At 62.0% G+C, this 19,036-nt stretch overlaps 1 protein-coding gene across 7 annotated transcripts in view; it reads right to left on the bottom strand.

The window, feature by feature from the left end:
- Positions 1-2,328: 2,328 nt before the first annotated feature.
- The window catches only part of PAK4 (p21 (RAC1) activated kinase 4), a 43,715-nt gene continuing 27,007 nt past the window's right edge, over positions 2,329-19,036 (bottom strand). For 4 of the 7 annotated variants that reach the window (XM_058280222.2, XM_058280223.2, XM_058280226.2 and 1 more), the window contains exons 2-10: positions 11,287-11,360; positions 10,069-10,302; positions 7,051-7,509; positions 6,428-6,847; positions 5,021-5,154; positions 4,768-4,894; positions 4,212-4,337; positions 3,503-3,637; positions 2,329-3,227 (exon numbers count right to left, since the gene is read on the bottom strand). In XM_058280222.2, coding sequence (XP_058136205.1) covers positions 3,072-3,227; positions 3,503-3,637; positions 4,212-4,337; positions 4,768-4,894; positions 5,021-5,154; positions 6,428-6,847; positions 7,051-7,509; positions 10,069-10,272 — 1,761 coding nt within the window. In that variant the 5' untranslated portion in view covers positions 10,273-10,302; positions 11,287-11,360 and the 3' untranslated portion in view covers positions 2,329-3,071. Of the gene's footprint in view, positions 3,228-3,502; positions 3,638-4,211; positions 4,338-4,767; positions 4,895-5,020; positions 5,155-6,427; positions 6,848-7,050; positions 7,510-10,068; positions 10,303-11,286; positions 11,361-11,659; positions 11,681-13,352; positions 13,375-15,303; positions 15,378-19,036 lie in introns of those variants that run through there. The other 3 variants (XM_071209255.1, XM_058280225.1, XM_071209256.1) reach the window with 3 other exon arrangements.

Raw genomic sequence — 19,036 nt, 5'->3', positions numbered from 1 at the left:
AAATGGAAATGGTTTATATGAAATGTGGCTAATGAAACTGAGGAACTGAATGCTTAATTTTATTTAAGTTCAAATTAAATTTAAACAGCCACATGTGGCTAGTAGCTACTGTACCGGGTGACACAGATAAGTTTTTTGCATCAGGTAGGGATTCCGTTTTCCTTACCTCCCCCCCGACCCCCAACATAAAATGAGCCAATTTTCCCAACACTATTATTAAGCCATCTATTTCCCCCCACTGATTTGTGGGGCCATGGTCATCAAATACTAAGCTCCTGTGTATACCTGGGTCTGCCTCTGGGTTCTTTCCTGTGCCATTAAATCAGAATCTCTGGGGTGACACTTGGCGAATCTTGAAGAGTCAGGGTACAGAACTATGATTCTATAATAATAGAATTTTTAACTAGACTCGTGGCCACCTAGAATAAAGACTCCATTTCCCAACTTCCCTTGCGGGTGTGGCCACATGATTAAGCTCTGGCCAATGACATAATGGTGCAATGCCTGGGTCCCGCCCCTACAGGGAAAGGGACAGCCCCTCCTCGCTCCCTCTCATGGTGGTATCATCTTGGACCACATGGGAGAGGCAACCGTCTGGGATTGGAGGAACAAGGAGATGGGAGGAAATTGGGGCCTGGTGACTTGGAACTGCTGAACCACCACCACTCACTTCAGCCTTTTACATGAGACAGCGAATGTGGTTCTCAAACTTGAGCAGGCATCAGAATCTCCTGCAGGACTTGCTGAGCCTCACCCAGCTTCTGATTCAGTCTGGTATGGGGCCTGGGGACCACACTGAGACCCTCCAGCTTGTGTCATTTAAGTCATTCATCCTGGGTCTCTGCAGAGGACCTCTGATTCCTTCTTGAGCCGCTGGCATTGAGCTGTCACTCACTGCACCTCTGGCCCCTGCTGACATCCATTCCTGTGGAGTGCCAAGTCTGGCCCGCCAAACCGGGACAAAGGGAGTCCTCCACCCAATCCTACCCAGCAGCAACGTCTCCCTGTCTGTTGCTGCCTGGCCCACATTTGCCCTTCTAGACGCTCTGCTGCTCCACCAAGGCTGGAAGGCTGAGACTTTCACAGACTCCCTTCCCAGCTGGGACGAAGGTTCTGCTGGGAGGCAATGCTGAGGTCTCAGGGTCTGTGGCCTCAAGGAAGTTGCCCCACGCCAACCCAAAACCATTCCTACAAACTGCTAAGTGGCTGGGAGCAAAGGTGGCAAAAACAGCCAGATGTACCCCCACGGCAAGTGCCTGGGCGAGTGGCCCGAGTCTGTTTCTTCTCCTATGGAATGTGCATCTCACAACCGCCGCCCAAGGGCCCCAAGAGTTCCCCACGGCCCACGGGTTACAGTGAAGCGGGTCTGAAATCTGTTCCTTACTGGCCTTACCTAGCTTCGGAATCATGGTTCTACCAGCCTCATATTCTATTTTCTGGAACAACTTGTACACAATAAGATTTACCTGATCCTTCAGTTTGGCAAAACTCACTTGTAAATGCATTCAAGCCTGAGGCCTTTTTTTTTTTTTTTGGTGTGTATGGGGGTTATCTTGGTTCTCCCTTGTTTTCTATTTCTTCCAGGCAACTTTGGCACATTTCCCCCCCACCCCAGAAACGTAGCCACTTCCTCGAGGCCTCACACACACCTGGTGGTGTAAATTATGTGTAAATCTCTGACTGCCCTGTGTTGTTTCCTGAGATCACATGTGTCCTCGGCACCCGCCCTGTCACAGAAAGCACCCAATTCCTGGGGGAAGTCAGGCCCACGCAGAGGTGGGCTGGGAGGTGGGCTCCGTGGCAGTGAGGGTGGTGGGAGGCGTGGACAAAGCCAGCACCTCCACCCCCACACTTTCCACCAACACAACCAGGCTGAGGCTCCTGGGTGCCAAGGACCCTAAGGGTCTGGGGGTGGGGGAGCTCTCTTGTCGCCTGTCGCCTGCCCCCTGCAGGCGGAGCCTGGCGGGAGGAAGCCCTCGCTGTGAGCCCAGATTCCTCCCCCGTCCTCAGCACACGGGGCTCCTCTCAGGAGCTGGCAGCTCCAGGTCAAACCCCAAGCCCCTCTGCCCACTGCCCGCTTTGCCAGATGGCCAATTTGCTGTCAACTCACCAAGGACCAGCTCCTATCCCCACAGTGTACTTGAGACAAACAATCTTTAAAACAAGTTTCTGGCAAATGGCAGATTTGGCAAACTGGCCACTTCCTGGGCTGAGAGGTCAATCCCATGACCGTCTGGTAACCAGGCTCTGCAATCTTGGCTCAAGGGCCCTCAATTCCCACCCCAAGACAGTCTGACAAGGGGCCTCTACACACACCACACACACACAAAACAAGAAAAATATTTTAATTGTAAAACTAACTTGAGGGTGGGGCAGCAGCACCGGGGCAGGAACCTGACTTGCCTAGCAAGGGTTCTGAACCCAGTGCCACCCCGCAGGGTGGGTGGGGCAAGGACTAGTGTTATAAAATGACAATATAAATAGATTTCTAGAAAAGAGGAGGCTGCCCAGGAGCAGTAGTCATTTTCTGCAGAGACTAGGGGTAGTGGGAGCCCTGCCCGCCACCCTGTCTGTCCGCACAGAGTGCAGGGGGCAGGGAAAAGGCCACTCTCAGACATTCACGACCCACCCCCACAATGGCTCAGGATGGGGAGGGGGGCTGGATGTTAGAGCCTCAGAGACACCCACTTCCAGGCCAGAGGACAGAGCTGGCCTGTCCGCGCGCACACACACACCACACACATTCACACCACTGCTTTCATAGTGTTCTCTCACCCCGCCATGCCCCTGCTGCAGATTTCCAGGGAAGGGAGAGCCACCTGTCCTTCCTGGAGATGGGGCACAGCTGAGGGCCAGTCCCAGAGGGGGGTGGGGTGCTGGGAGCCTCACTCGCTCCCACGAGTGCCTATGATTTTTTAAAGTTACAAAATCAAAGCCGTAGTTCAGTAGTAGGTCCCGGAGGGCGGTGCCACACGGAGTGTCTCGGGGTAGAGCGCGGCAGGCGGGCCCCTCCAGGCCTCCGACGGGGCGGGGCGCAGAGGGGCTCTTTGGTTCAGGCAGGTAGCCGGGCCTCATCTGGTGCGGTTCTGGCGCATGAGGGGCACGATGCTGGAGGGAGGTCCCGCCTTGGCCAGGAACGGGTGCTTCAGCAGCTCGGCTGCCGTGGCCCGCTGAGCTGGGTCCCGCACCAGCAGGCGGTCCAGGAAGCCCTTCAGGGACGGCGAGACCTGGGGGCAGGGGGAGGGGGTCCTTGCTGTGGGGCCTCGATTTCCTCCTCTGTCAAACGGGCTGCCAGCATCTGGAGCCCAGGGAGGGGTCAAGAGCTTGGCCTGGGATAGAGCCAGGGGTCCCTCTGTCCTGTGCCCTGGCCCCAGCAGAGCTATGAGCGCTCACCCACCAGGGGCCATATAAGCGCCCAGCCTCTGCTTGGGGCTAGGCCGGGGGTGGCTGCCCCCTGCCTGCCTGGGGCCCTCGCGTCACCCGCCTGTGGGGAGGGGCCGACCTTGTGCAGGTTCTTCAGTCGGGGCGGCAGGTTGTCCCGAATCATCTTCATGGCCTTGAGGGGTGGCTCATTGAAGTAGGGGGGCTCCCCATCCACCATCTCGATCACCATCACGCCCAGCGACCAGATGTCCACCTGGGGCGGGGGCAGGGCGGCAGGGCTGGGCTGCGAGGACTGTCCAGGCCCTGGCGAGGGCAGGGATGCCCCAGCGAGGGGTGGCCTCAGTCCCGCTCTCCACCTTCGCTCCTGAGTCCTCGGGCCCAGAACAATCTTGTGCCCAGCCTGCCAGACCCCATGCGGCCCGCCCCCCCCCCCCCCCCCGGAAGCCCTGGGAAGGGCAGCTCTGGGGTTCTGCCTACGCAGCACCCGCCCCCCACTCCTTGCTAACCACCTGGGTGTCCTCTGGTGAAACTCCCCTGCCCCCTAATCCACACAGTGTCCAGGGGTGGGTGAGTGGCTGGGGCTGTCCGATCAGCACAGCTGGCACCAGGAACAGAGTTCTGGTCCAGAACTAGTATTCTAGCAACAACTGGGGAACGAGCGAATGCCTTTTCTTCTTTTAGTTTAAGCTTGGGTACCTCCTCTTCCACAAAACGATGCCTGGGGACCCATTTCCAGACCGAGTCCCTGTCCCCTCCCACCCAGCTGTCCCCAGACCTGGCATCAACCTCTGCCAACAGGGGTATGAAGGGGCCAGGCCTGGGCTCACCTCTGGCCCATAGGGAAGGCGGGAGATGAGCTCCGGGGCCATCCAGTAGGGCGTGCCCACCAGCGACTTCCTCCGCGGCACCTCCTTGCTCACCTGGGCGCAGAACCCAAAGTCTGACAGCTTCACCTGTGGCCGGGCAAGGTGGACGGGTCAGAGGGGCTAGTTAATCCTTGGGAGCAACACGCTGGGTCTCCACCACGCAGCCCCAAGTCCACGGGCCCCAGGACACACCCCTGCTCTCCTGACAGGGCCCTGACAGTGCCTCCCGGGGTCTGCTGGTGTCCCTGTCTGCTGAATGGGGAAGCAGTGTCCCCGAGAGGTGGAGCGCCTTGCCCAAGGCCCCCCAGATGAGGAGAGGCAGAGCCGGGTTTGCTTCCGGGTGGCTGGCTCAAGCCCACTGCCACCATCGCTGCGATGAAGGGACATGATAATGACGATGAAGTAGCCATCACTGTCCCACCATCGTCCCAAAGGCTGGGCCCTGCTCCTGAGCCTACCCTAACTTGGGGTGGGGGCAGCGCAGTGCAGCCCCAGCCTCCCCAGACCCACTCCTCACCCGGCCGTCGTGGGTCAGCAGGATGGAGTCGCTCTTGATGTCCCGGTGGATGACGCCCTGGGCGTGGAGCACAGACAAGGCCTGCAGCACGGCCAGGCACACGGCGGCAATCTGCTCCTCATTCATCCTGCATGGGGCGGGGGTGAGCTGCGGGCCAGGGGTCTGATGGATCCCGGCCCTGCCCCAAGGGGTCTGGAGGGGACACGGTCTTGCTGTGGAGGAGGTCTGAGGGGCCAACGCCCCAGCCCAGTACCTGGTGTGGGTGACGATGTCAGTGAGGGCGCCTCCCTCCAGGAACTCCATCACCACCCAGAGCTCGTCCCCCACCAGGTAGCTGTTGTACATCTCCACCACGTGCTCGTGCTGGTGGTCCCTCATGATCACCACCTGCGTGGGGGCGGCAGGGGTAAGGGGGGAGCCGCTGCCCCGCCTCCACACCCGGCGCCAGCCTCCTGGTCCTGCCTTGGCGGAGGCCCCACCACCCTGCCCACCTGGCGCCAACTCTCTCCTGCTCCTCAAGACCACCCTGACTGCCCTCCACCCCTGCGGGGTCCCCCAGACCGCAAGGCCAGCCTGAGGCCTGGCACCGCTGGGACTGTGCCCCACGCCATGCCCACTCCCCACGTGCTGCTCCTGACCTCCGCGTGGTGCTGGAGCTCAGGTGGAGTTGGAAGAGGAAGTTGGAAGAGGCAGGGGGTCGAGGTAAGGAGGAGCAGCAGGTATCAGCCAAGGTGAAAGTACAGGGGGTGGGGCAGGAGGCACAGTGAAGACCCCCAGGCGCAGGGCCGGGCGCAGGGGCAGCCGGGCAGCATGGACGCCCGGGAAGCTGAGCTAAGGAGACGCCGCGGTGCAGCTGGAGCACTGGGGTATGGGGGGCAGGGGGCTTGAGGAAGCGGGGAGGGTTTGGGTAAACCCTGCACAGCCCTGAGGTCTCACAACCGCAGGCGACTCCCTCCTGAGTCCCTGTGGGCTTCTCACAACAGACTCCTTTCTGGGGAAGGAGCCCAGAAACCTCCCTGGCGGAGCGGCCACCAAGAGTCAAAGCCCTGCGGTTGGAGAGAACCAAGTGCCAAGCCGGGGCTGGATCACCACGGCCCTCAGACCCCAGGTAGAGGGGCCCTTGACCTGCGGCCACTGAGGGGCTGAGCAGGGCTTTGCAAGGTGGGTGAGGGCTGTGGCCAGACGTGGGCTGTCGGAAGCTCCCTTGGGCTGCCCTGCAGGGGAGGCTGCAGTGGCACCCAGAGTAGGGCTAGGGGAGAGGCAGGGGCCAGGCCCAGGGGTGTGGACCGGGGGCCAGAGCCTGGGGCGGGGGGGTCCTCCCTGAGACAGACACAGAGGAACAGGTTTGGGGAAGACACTTCAGAGGTTGAGTTTGGGGCTCACTGGGTGTGAGGGGTCTGAAGGATACTGGGGGAGGTGCTCAGGAGATGGAGGGACTCTGGGAAAGGCCAGGGACAGGGAGGGCAAGGGGGGCGCTGTCAGGATGGAGGCAGGACCCTACGCTAGGACAGACGAGACAGGCTGGGAATGAGGAGAGGAGACAGGGAACCCCAGCCCTGACCGGCCTACTTCACCCTCACAGGGCCTGGCCTCCAACAGGCCCCCCAAACCACGTGGGATGAACGGCGGGGTGGCGTGGGCCTCAGCGGGCCGCGCCCACCTCATTGAAGAGCAGCTCGCGCCGCTGCTGCTTGCGCAGGTCCATCTTCTTGACAGCCACCAGTTTGCCGGAGCTGCGCACGGTGGCGATGCACACGATGCCTGTGGAGCCCTCGCCGATCTTGATGAAGTTGTCCAGGTAGGAGCGAGGGTCGCCTGGGTCCACCACCAGCTGCAGGGCCGCCCGGAACTGCTCGTGGGAGACCCGCTGGGGCTCGCGCTGGGGTGAGCGTGGGCCCGGGGGCCCAGGGGCGGCAAGGGCACGGGCCGCAGGGCCCAGCTGAGGCTCGGATGCGTGGGGGCCCAGCACTCCGGGGCTGGGGGGGCCGCGGGCTCGGGTGGGGGGCTGGGAGGAGGAGGACTGGGGGGCAGCCAGGCCCCCCGCTGATGGCCCATTGGGGGCCAGGTTGCGAGGCTCCCCCTGGAACAGAAGAGAGAGAGGCGGCAGTCAGGGCAGGTGGCCGGAGGTCCAGCCTTGCTCCCTGGGTGGGAGGGGACCGGTGGCCAGACAGACACATGGTGGTCAGGATGAGATGGACGGTGGGCTGGGCGCGGGCTGGAGCTGGGGCAGGGGACGGGGAAGGCGCTGGGAGGGGGAGTGTGGGGGCCTGGGGGAGCAGTTACCTGGGCACCGCGGGACGAGTGGTCTGTGTCGGCCCGCGGGTACGTGTTAAAGGGCCGGCCGGCCGCCAGTTTCGCCCCGCTGGCCAGACCGACGGGCTGCGGGGAGCCGACGTCAGGCCCAGAGAGGGGGCGTTTGTCCCGGGAGGACTCCTGGGCCCCCCCTGAGCCCTCCCTGGAAGGCTTGGGCCTCTTCTCTGGCCCCACCCGCCGCCTGTCACCACTGCTGCCACCCGCCTCGCTGCGACCGGCGATCTGGCTCCGGCCGCCTGCCTTCTCTGGGCCCCCTCTGGCTGGGGGCAGTGGCTCCTCAGGCGTCCCGTTTTCCTGGCGCGCCCGGGCAGGGGGCGGTGGGCTGTCTCTCCGCAGGGAGTTGGAGCGCGTCACCGACATGTTCTCAAACTCGTCGAGCAGCAGCGTGAGGGCCCCATCCTTGGCGTGTTTGCTGCCCCGCACGATGGTCTGGGGTCCGGGGCAAGGGCAGGTGGGGCGGCGAGGAGGAAGGGGACACATGATGTGCAGCCAACGAACAGGGACAGGACGACACAACACACACAGAGACAAGACAGAGACGAAATGAAGAAATGCCATGGGGTGGTAATGGCGGTGGGTGGGTGGGGCGGGACCAGGGCGGCTCTGCAGCCCCTGACCCCAGCCGAGCAGCTGAGCAGCCGGCACAGAAGGGGGTGCTGATGGAGTCGGCCCGAGCCCCAGCCTCCCTGCTCTGCCCCTAATCAGCTCTGGAGAGCGGCAAATGACAGGACACTGGGGCCAGAGCAGGACCAGGCACATCCTCTCCACAGGCCTGCCGGGGCGTCAACCCCAAAGCACTGTGCTCCTGGGGAGGTTGGGGTGGGGTACAGGGAGAGCCAGAAAGTGCCTGGGCCCTAGGCCGAGGGCAAAGAGAGCCCTGTGAGAGGGTGGCAAATGCAAAAGCCCGTGGAGTCAGGGAGAGTGAGACGTGCACCCCAAATCTACCCAGTCCTCACCCTCCATGGCCACCCTCTCCTGGAGTTTATTTTTTTTTAAAGCAGTTGTACTGAGATCAATTCATATACCATACACTCCATCTAAATCTCCTGGGATCTTGTGCCACAGCCTCCAGAGCTTTCTCACCCACTGCCTGCTCCCTCAGCTCCAGCCACACAAGCCTCCTCCCTACGCTCAGTCACCCACGTGCCCTCCGCCGCAGGCCTTTGCCCTGGCCGCTCCCCCATGGCTGCCCCCACTCGTCATCTTATATGCCAGCCCCAGCACTCCCTGCCCCCTTCTCTGCTTTCTTTTGCTCAAGGGTACTGGGAACCCCCTGCCATAAAGCGTGTGGCTATCTGCACAGGGCCTGGCTCAGCAGGGCAGGGACTGTCTCGGTCCTCCGTGCCTCTGGACCTGTGCCACCACGGCACCTAGAGCAGCAGCTGGCACATGGAAGGCGCTCACTGGGAAGGCGTGAGTGAGTGTGAGAGGGGTGGGGAGGAGGCTGAGCTCAGCAGAGAATCAGGGGCCCCCACCCCACCTGCTGTCAACTGCTGGCACACAGGGAAATACCCCGTCAAAGCCACCTACAGGCCCCGACGGCCCCCGTGTGGCCGGCGCTGCCCCCGTCTCTCCTGGGCACTGGCTGCCAGCTTGGAGGCCCGGCCTCGCCCAGGGGCCCATGAAGGGTTTCAACCAGGCAGACGCATGTGCAGACTCTGCTGTGGGAGGAGAGAGGACACTGGAGTATGGGGAGAGGCTGAGAGAAGTGGGGAGATGCCAGGCCAAGGGCAGCAAACCAAGAGCCCAGGGGACTAGGACAGCGCTCGTCTGTGAGGTCCTTCTGTGTGAGGTAAGACATGGTGCCCCAGACAGGGCTCATGGCTGGTAAGTCGCAGGGGCTGGATTTTAGGAGACGCCCTCGTGCAGGCACAACCTGCGCGGTGTGCATGGGCAGCCACGGGGGCCGGGTGGGGGATGCGCTGGGCAGTCAGAGGGCCCCGTGGGCACAGCAGAGCACCCCACCAGTCGATTTGTCAAGAGAAGCCAGAAATAGAGATTCGGGTGTGAAGTCTGTTTTTTAAGCAGTGACAAAGAATTCAAAGGATTCAAAGCCATCCCGCGTGGGACACACAGAGCACTCGAGTGCTCTGGTGTGGAACGTCAGAGGCCAGGTCTCTGCCACTCTCACTGACGTCCAAGGAGGGGCGTTCACCACGCCAGGCCGGGCCGGACTCCAGGGAGATGAGTTAGCCGCAGGCCCGGCCCGGAGCGCTGGCCCGCCCACTCCATCCAGCCGGAAGCCTGGCCCCGTTCCCGCTGGCCCACAGCCCTTCCTGGTTCTGACCGCCCTCGGGATAAAGCTCACGCTCCGAGGCGTGGGCTCACCCTGGCCATGAGACAGCCTCAGACCTCGGTTCAAACCCTCTGCCGCTTTGCTCAAGGGTGGCAGGAAAACACCTCAAAATTAAAAAACAAAACAAAACAAAAAACCAACACAATGCTTCACACGAGCCATTTCTTTCCTCCACTGAAGTCCCTGCCCCCACATCTGCCTCAGTTTCCCTCTTCCTCCACCCTGCAACCTCAGCTCAGAGGTTTCTTCCTCTCCACAGCACCCGAGACTCCACAGACCCTGGCTCCCCCACCCAGCCCTGACCCCTTGGAGCCGTCAAAGTCTGGGGAGGGGCCTGTGTCCCCCACTGGAATGGCAGTTCTGAAAAGGCTGGGCCTGGGTGGACTGGGCACAGGGGCACAGAGCTCAGGGTGTGGCAGGGCCAGGACCCGGAGGACGGCTGGGGTGGGAGGCTGTCAGGGAGCCAGGGAGGGGCTGCAGGCTGGGGCAAGAGAGGGGATCTCAGGATTGGTGTCAGTGCAGAGTAAGTGGTCGGGGGTGGAGGGTGAGGCCTGGGGCAGAGGCTGAGGTGTGCCATCTCGCAAGGTCAGGGCTAGTTTGGAGGGAAAAGAACGAGGAGGTGTGGGGCTAAGGGCTGGGGTCACGTGTGGGGTTAGGAGCTGCGGGTCACAGTGGTGGGGGGCCAGCGTTACCTTGGGGGCCCCAGGCTGGATGGAGGTGATGCAGGCCGGGTCGACGAGGGGCTTGGGCCGGCGCGCCGACTCCTCGATCAGGCTCTGCCACTGGCGAGGCAGCCCCGTGAACTTCTGCTCGTGCTGGTCGAAGCCCGTGTGCACGCGGTGCTCGAAGTTGGACGGTGCTGAGATCTCTACCCGCTTCTTCTTCTTCCCAAACATGGCGATGAGGGCCTCAGCCCGGGGACGGGCCTGTAGGGGAAACCACCGGCCAGGGTCAGGGGCAGACGGACCCTCACTGGAAACCCGCCCTGCCATCCCTCCCGTCCTGTGCATCCTCTTCTCCCTCCTGGACCATCACAGCCGCGTCCTCGCTGGCTCCGGGCTCCCCTGTAATGCCTGAGTTGTCATGTCCCTACCCTGCTCTCCTCTCCCTCACTGCCTTTCACACCTCAGGGCCTTTGCCCTGGTTCTTCCCCCAGATCCCCACGGGGCTCCCTCCCATCCCCCCTACTGACCACCCCATGTGAAAGAGAAGAGCCCTATCACGTCGCCCTCCACAGCACAGCACTCTGGGAAATTCTCTCGTTCCTTCTTGTGTCTACTATTTCACTGGCTACTTGCTCCCCCCAAAATCAGCACCTCAGAGCCTCATCTGGCCCGAGCTGGGTGAAATGAGGGTCTGAGCGCCCAGAACCCTCAACACCACCCCCAGCCAGTGCTGGAATGCCACCTACCTCTCCTGCGCTCAACATCCGCCTAGCAGAGGGCTACTGAGCGCCCGTCCCTCTCTGCAGCACTCATTTTATAGAGGACGGAGGCTCAGGGGGGAAGTTCCTCGCCAAGGACACCCAGGAGTAGCCCTTGATAACAGATAACAGCAGACACAACAGTCCTTGTCCTCAGGACCGTGGTCCCACTCGGCCTCAGCAGAGTCAGAGCCCAGGAAGCTAGAGCAGGAAGCGGGGCCAGAGGGGAGACCAGAGGCGTGGTGGGAGGGGACTGGGGCTCACGCCCCTCTGCCATTCCCTGCACGGGAACCCACGAATTCTCTGGGCCTTGGGTTCCCCGTCTATACTGGAGAGGGACGTCGTGCCTTCTTCCCAGGGCTGCTGGGAGGGTTAACGTGTGTGAAGAGCTCAGCCTAGGCGGGGCAGGGAGGAGGGCAGAGCCAGGTCCTGCTCTCCCACTCCTCCTGCCTCAGCCGTCCCACACGTGGGCCCTGGGGACACACACCTGGACTGATGTTGGCTCTGCTAGAAGGGCCCTCGGACAAGTGACGTCTCCTCTCTGGGCTTCGGATTACTCATCTGTAAAATGGGAAGAAAACGTCCATTCGCTCACTCATTCATTTAGTAATAACTCACCACTGGGCCTCCTTTATGCCCAGCTGGGGACACACTGGTGACCGAGACAACCTCTGACCTCATGGAGCTCTCACACCAGGGACAGCCCAGGTGCTCAGGGCTGGGGATAAAGGGAGGCTTCCCAAAAGAGGAACAGGTGAGCAAGTGCCCACAGGGTGAGGGGAAATGTGCTGGGCGGGCTTTTCTGTCTTGCTTTCTGTCACGCTGGTCTGAGCGAGCACGTGGCCGGAGGGAGCGCTGACCACATGCGGCTGGGTGCAGCCTTCCAGCTCCTTCCTGTGGCAGCAGCACGGTGAGGGGAGGACGCCGCCCCAGCCCATCTGTGGGGAGCCATCCAGGGGAACAGGTTTGGTAGTGGAGCCCCAGGGAGCCCAGGGAAGTGGGTGGGGGCTCCAGAGCAGCCAAACCTGTCTGGCGGGTGGGTGGGGTGGCCAGGGCTCCCCGCACTGGCCCAAGCTCCCTGTCTGTTCAGTGGCCCAGGCTGCCTGGACGAGGGGAGGGACAGCCCCTGCCAGAAGGGGGCCCCCTTCACCCCTGCCCCTTTTCTGCCCCCTGCCAGCCGGAAGCCACTTTGGTGCCGTTCCCCAATCCAGGCCTGTGCAGGGCCCACCCTGCCCTGACTTCCATCCTGGCGGCCCCACCCACCCTGCTCCCTCTCTCCAGGCACCTATGCCCTTGGCTCTCTGTTTTTCTAGCTCCAGCTTCCAGGCTTGTCCCTGCACCCCCCACCCTCCCCTGCTCTATCACCCCAGCTCGGCGCCTGAGGTTCTGTCCACTTCCTGTCCTCCCTGCTGTCTCCCTTCCTGAACCCCCAGCCCTGGTCCTCACCTTGGCCGCCCCCACTCTGCCCACCCAGTCCCCCTCCCAAGACCAGCACACCGCCTGGGCTCCCGTGGCCCAAGGCAGGAATCGGATTAGTCAGGTGACCCCTCATGAACTCTGGGGGTGGGGGAAGATGCCCAGGCAGGAGACGCTCCAGCTGAGGATGGGGTGGGCAGAGGCGGTCTGGCAGGAGGGGCCAGGAACTGTGGAAGCCACCTGGCCAGTAATGGGTGGGGGGAGGTTCTCATGGTGGTCTGTCCCCCTCCCCAAGATCAGACCCCTTCACAAACTCCTAGGTCACCTCTGCACCCTGCAGCTCACCCCACCCCCACCTGTGAACAGTAGGGGAAAGAGGCAGAGGGGCACACCTCCGGAAATTTGCCCGGGGCCCGCTTTCCTCTGGGCACTTCGGGGAGAGCAGGACAAACAGAGGAACTGACCGTGTTTATATCCACCAGATGGGAGCTCCGCCCTGGGCCCTCCCCCAGGCACTGCCTGCCCTTCCGCCAGGCCTTCCCCTCAAGGTTCCCAAGCTCCTGACCTCATGGCACACAGAGCCAGAGCCAGGCCTGGGGGAAAGCGGTGGTGAAGAAGGAGCAGAGGCAAGCAGGTGGGCGACGGGGTGCTGGGGGTCCAGGCAGCCGACGCTCCAGCCCAGGCCCTGCTGCCCCGTGCCATGGGTCTCACTGTCTGGATCTGTGGCATGGACCTGATGCAGCCCACCCTGAGCAGCCCCCGCTGTGATCCTAGGCCGGCAACTTAGCCACTCTGTGCTTCGGTTTCCTCCTCTGTTAAGAGAGGGACCAGAGTACCTACTTCCTGGAGTGTTGATAAGGAGTCAAAGAGAACATAAAGCACTGTTGCTCTGGCTGCAAGAGAGCCACTGAGGCCAGAAGCCAAAGCAAAGAGCAGAACTGAACATGTGTACAGCAAGTGCTCAAAGGTCAGCCCCGACTGCAGTAGCAGGGAATGCTTACCAAGTACCTGCTGTGTGCTGGCCTGTCTCAGCACTGGATCCAGCTGCCTGTTTAGTCAGAACACCTGGCCCAGGAGGAGGGGCTGTCACGAGCCCACAAGAGGACAAGGACGATGAGGCAGAGAGCGTGCACCCACCTGTCCAGGTCACACGGCCAGGGTGTGGCCCAGGAGCGTCAAGAGTCCAGCCCATCCAGCCCAGAGCACGTGTCCTAAACCAGTTCACGGGAGCACGGGCAGACAACCCTGGACAGTTACAGCACCAGCCCCTGTGGGAGGGACACGCTCATCGCTCCCGCTTCACAGATGGGGAAACTGAGACCCGGAGAGGTGAAAGCCCACCCAGCTGGCGCGAGGGAGCCTGCCTGTGTGCCCCTGAGGCTGTGGTGCTGCTGCTGCTTCTGCCGACGCCCTCCTCCCTCCCTGCCTCCTCCCCAGCCATGCCAGGCCTGGGACTGCTCTGCTGCCAGGCCTCTCCTGGGAGGGGGATGCCCGCTGCTGCTCCGATCCGTCCCAGACCCCAGGGGTAGCAGAGGCAGCACAGGGTGGGCTGCCGGGTCCCACGCCCCCGGGGCTTCCGCTCTGCCTCTTCCACAGGCCTGTGCAGGACAGTCCGCAGCAGAAAAGATGCCTGAAACCCCGTGCCCGCCACAAACGGGCTTCCCGAGGCTCAGCTAAAAGCCTCACACCAGCACTGCCCCGCACGGGGGGACTCACGCTCCTGCACAGGCCCCGACTCTGCTCACTGGCTCCCCACCACGTCAGTGGGGCGGCTACTCTGATCCCCGTTTTGCAGATGTGGAAACGGAGGCTCAGCAAGGTGGACTCTCTCGCCAAGCTCCCCCAGCAGAGCTGGGCCTAGAAGAGGGCCTGACCCACCCCAGAGCCAAGGCTCTTGAACTGCGCTGGCCCCTAAAACGCCTCCCGGTGGCTGCCGAGGCCCTGTGCGATCTGCCCGCTGCCTCTCTGCCCCCTCCTCTGTGTCCCCCGCTCGCTCATGGCCTCCCAGCTGTTCTTCAGACCCCAGGCATGTTCCCACCTCAGGGCCTTTGCACAGCTGCCTGCCTGCCCGGAGCACACGTCTCACCCATCTGCACTGGGCTCCCTCCCTCCCTTCCCTTGCTGGCCCTGTGCTCCAATGTCAGCTCCTCAGAGAGGCCCCTGGTCACCCTCTGTGCCCCACCCCTGCTTTACTTTTCCCACCGCACTCGCATGACATGTCACGTGAACTTGGCTAGCGCCCCCGTGTCTGCCTTTCCTACTAGAATGTCAGCTCCCCGAGGGCAGGGACAGTCATCTGCCTTGCTGCCTGCTGTAGCCAACACCTCCGACGCTGCTCTGCCCACAGCAGGGACTCAGTAAACATTTGGTGAACGAACTGATTCGTTAATATGCACCAGGCCACGCTCCAGCTCAGACACCTACCCTGGCTCCCCTCTGCCCAGGCAGCGCTCCTGAAACTTCTCCAGAGAAAGAGAAACGCTCAAAGGGGCAGAGGGTGAACCGGCAGCCCCAGAGAACGGAATGGAGGATGGTATGCAGGCAACCGGCTGGGCCCAGACCGCTTGTGAAGTCCAGCGTGGGCCCCTAAAAGGCTGGGCGCAGTTTGCATCCTACTCTAAAATTTTATTTCAATACAACAAAACAAGCTTGTAAATGTGGGACTGGCTGATTCTGACCTGTCCGAGACAAAAGCTCCAAGTTTTCCAGTCACCCCTTACCCTCACTTGTTCTGCCCTCCGACCTTTCATGAGAAGAAAAAGGCTCCTGTCCTCAACCCTGAGATCGGCCAAGGTAGAAAAGCACCATCTGCTGTGTGCACGTGACGAAATATCAGGGAGGAGGTGTGGGGAAAAAAGAAAATAAACCTGCTGCCCCCGGCAGTGGACCAAATTGACCCCCGGTCTCCAGAGCCCCCGGGTGAGTGGCTCTGCTGGAGTGCAGGGGCCTAGCAAGCGGCCAGGGCCGGCAGCCGTCCTTCCCACTCGCCGCCGTGACGCCTCCACCAGGAGGTGGCAGTGACGCCGTGCTCGCTGACCCCCCACCACTGGCCTCAGGCAGCTCACCCTCTGCTATAATCTTCACTTACCAGCTCTGGAAGTTCCCTCCTGGCCTCCGTTTACCCCTCCCATCCTGGACAGGGCTCTAACGACGGCAGGGGAGTCTGGTTACCTTCCCAGGACACAGCTGGCTCCTCCTGCTCCCCCAACAAGCCCCATGACTCCACCCCACGCCCTTGGCCAGCACTCACCACGCACCTGCACTAGCTCCCCCTCCCCGTGCCCACCCACGCCTCTCTTCACGTCCCCCGCCCTGGGCCTAATTCCCTCCAGGAATCCTTGGGACCCTTCCCCAGACCCTGCCTCAGCTTCGGGCCGGACACCCGCCTGGCCCTGCCTCGGCAACGCCTATGCCATCACGAGCTTCCCCTTCCCCCACGCATCAGTACCTGCTGAGGACTGACTCCCTGCCTGGCCGGGTGCCAAGGCCCACAGCAGTGGACAGACAGGTGAATCAGAGCCCATACCTAAGGGGAGAGTGACGGTCAATAAATGACACCATCAGAAGAATGTCTAGGAGGTTGGTAAGTGCTGCGGAGAAAAACAAAGCAGGGAAGGGGGTCGGGAGGGGGCTGGAACTTTCAACGAAGCGGTCAGGGAAGGTGACACTGACATAGGAGGGTCCCTGGGGGAGGAGCAGCCAGGCAGTGTGGACAGCGGGTGCGGTAACCTGGGATGGGAATACATGTGCCATGGGCTGAGGCAAGCCAAGGGGCCGTGAGGCTGGTACGGGGGGTGTAAGGGAGCGCGCGGTGAGACAAGGGCAGAGAGGGGCCGGGGCAGATGGCGTGGGGCCTTGCGGGTCCCAGGGAGGACTGTGCCTTTCCCCCTGGGTGCAAAGGAGCCAGAGAGGGTGCTGGGCAGGGAGGGCTGGGGCCTGACTCAGTTCACAAGCTCCCTCTGGATTCACTTGGGAACAGACTTGGGGGTGGGGGCAGGCGGGGGGGAGACCAGGAGGAGGAGACAGGGCAGCTCAGGGAGGGAAAGGGGCATAGGACCAGGTGGAGCTGGGAGGGGAGAAGTGGCGGCTCCTGGGCAGAGAGGGCAGGGCCAGCCGAGGACCGTGCCACTTTCGTAGCAGGATGGGAGTGAGGCTGGGTCTCGCTGGTCACTGCCCCCCAGTGCCTGGCACATACCGGCGCTCAGTCCCCTCTCGAGCCCACGGCATCACCTAACGTGCCACGTTTATTAGTCTGTCTATGGTTGCCTTCCTCACAAAATGGCGGGGACCTCATTGGGGTTGGTTACCACTGCGCCCTTGCACTTAGATGGGGGCGTGGCCACAGAGGGCGCCCCCCATGTCTGCAGAAGGCATAGAGGCAGCACCCATCTTTCAGCACCCATCCTGGCCCAGTGGGGCTCCAGAAACGCAGACCCCGCCCCAGCTCCAGTTGGGTGCGTGGGATGGGAGGGCTTCTTCCTTCCTATTTCCCAGACTAGGCAACAGAGGCCCAGAGAGGGGAAGTCACTGCCCAAGGCCGCCCAGCACCCAGGCACAAAAGTGCCACTCTGACCCACTGGGCAGGCCTGGCTTCCTGCTTCCCAAAGGCCCCGGCCAAGGCCTCCAGGCCAGAGAAAGGACCCCAAGGCTTAGGATACAAAAACCAGGACCCAGACGACTCCACCAATGACCAGAACCAAGATCAGAAAGGCTGCCTTTCTTAGAAGGTAACTGGAAGAAATGTTCAACAGACAGGACTCTCCAAGAGCTTCCTGCCCAGCTCAACTCCCCACGGTGACTTTACAAGGTGGCTCGGTCAGGGCTGCCCGCCTCGTCACCGCCCCGCCCTTTCCTCCAGCCGTGCTGGCCTCCTTTCTGACTTGGGCACACCAAGCTCGTCCCGCCCTTGCTGGGCCTCTGCGCCTCCTCTTCCCTCGGCCCAGGCAGGGCCCTTTCTCGATACTCGAATCTTAGTGCAAACAAAACCTCACAGAGCACACGCCCCCCGACTCCCTAATAAAATCTGAACCCCATCCCCTCACCCTCTTTACCAGCTGGCAGCATAGGTGCTTGCTGTCCACGCCAACCCCCAGAAGAATGCGGACTCCCTGGGAGCGGGGACCTTTGGTGGTGGCAGCACCTACAGCAGGGCCTGGCTCACAGGGAACTCCATAAACACCTGTGGAACGAATGAATGATGCTACTGCTGGAGTAATGCGTTTGGACACTGAGGGGGAGCAGGAAAGGGGGCTCAGGGCCAAGGGCAGACAAGAGTCTCCAGGGCATCTCCCAGGCTGCCTGAAAAGGAAGTGGGACATGAGCCTTTAGAAACCAAGTCTCCTATTTAGTAAGTTACCTGGCACGTGTGGCTCCCGAATGCCCTACGAGAGGCCCAGTCATGAGCTCCCCTGCCCTCCCCAGGAATTGCTCCTTGGCAGCACCCCCCACCCCACAGCCACGTGGCCCAAGCTGGGAATCTGGGGAAGTGGTAGCATATTTGGACTATGGCAGGAGACAAATCAGGAGACAGGGGGAGGCATCAGCCCTCGAGGGGAGTCTTGCCGAAAATCCATTTGTCTCCACAGCAGGGGACATCTAGGGAGGAGTATAAAAGACACAACATCTGGGGCTGCCCTGGCCTTGGGGAGTAGGGCCTGGAGTGAGGCCGTCTGGGAAGGCAGGCGCACGTGCCTGCTGGGTGCACCACCCCTCCCGCCACCAGGCCTCTGCATGGGTTGTGCCTTTGGCCTGGGACCCGGAATGCCTCCCATTCCAGCCCTCGTCTTCTCACCCCTTCCTCTTCCTTCAAACTGCACATCCCTTGCCCTCAGCGCATGGGTACCCATCACAATTGTAATTTTACATTTGTCTATGTGGGCCTTTGATTACCATCTGTCTCCTCCAGTGGACTGGCAGCCCCAAAGGGCAAGACCTGGTCTCTCCTGGCACTGCCATGTCCCAAGCATAGGCCGGGACTGGTACCAGTACCAGGACTTGGTAAGCAGTGGATGGCCGAGAGCAAACTGCCCAGGCCCCGACCCCAGCTCCACCACATCCAGGCTGTGTGCCCCTGGGCAGTCACTCCACCTCCCTGGGTTCAGCATCCTCATCTGCCAACGAAGGTAACGACAGTCCCCACCCCCCGGGAACATTCTGACAACTGCATTTAGAACCGATCCTGGCACCAGGTGAGCCCTCGCTGCAGGCAAGCTGCTGCTGCTGCTCTACAGCTGCCGCTGCACGAATGAATGGGCAAGGGAGGAAATGAGATGCTAAGGGGCCTGAGCAGATGTGCCAGCCTCTCCTCCATCATGCCCCTCCCAGCCCTGCGCTGCTTCCCCCACTGGACTCGGAGCCCCAACAAGGTAGGACCTGGGGCCATCTTGGCCACCCAGTGTCCCCAGCCCAGCCTGGCATAAGTACTTCAAGTAGGCAGCTGAATGAAGAGATGGCACTTCCCTAAGCAGGCAGCGCCCAGTGGGTGCTAGGGGTCCCCAGGGAGGTCAGAAGGCTGCAGGCTCAAGAAGCCTGCAGGGGGCCTTGGCTATAGCTCCTGGTCCCCTACCCCATTCTGGGCCAGCACAACAGGCACGGATGCAAAGAGCATTGTTGCTGCCCCCTCCCGCCCACGTTCTCCAGGGTAGGGGTGATGGATGCCACAACAAACCTGAGAGTGGGGCGAATGGCAGGAAATCAGACTGGGCTTGATTCATCCCTCCCCGTGGGGCAGGGCTGGAGGGTGGGGTGCCATGGCACCAAGGAGGCTCTAGGCTCCCTCCTGGCCCTTGGACTCCGAGCCCCCACACTGTCTACCCTCCATC

The sequence above is a fragment of the Dasypus novemcinctus genome, chromosome 18 (assembly GCF_030445035.2).
Source record: "Dasypus novemcinctus isolate mDasNov1 chromosome 18, mDasNov1.1.hap2, whole genome shotgun sequence".
In the NCBI taxonomy this organism is placed as follows: Eukaryota; Metazoa; Chordata; class Mammalia; order Cingulata; family Dasypodidae; genus Dasypus; species Dasypus novemcinctus.
The sequence above is the reverse complement of the archived record's forward strand: the minus strand, read 5'-3'. Positions and strand labels throughout refer to the sequence as shown.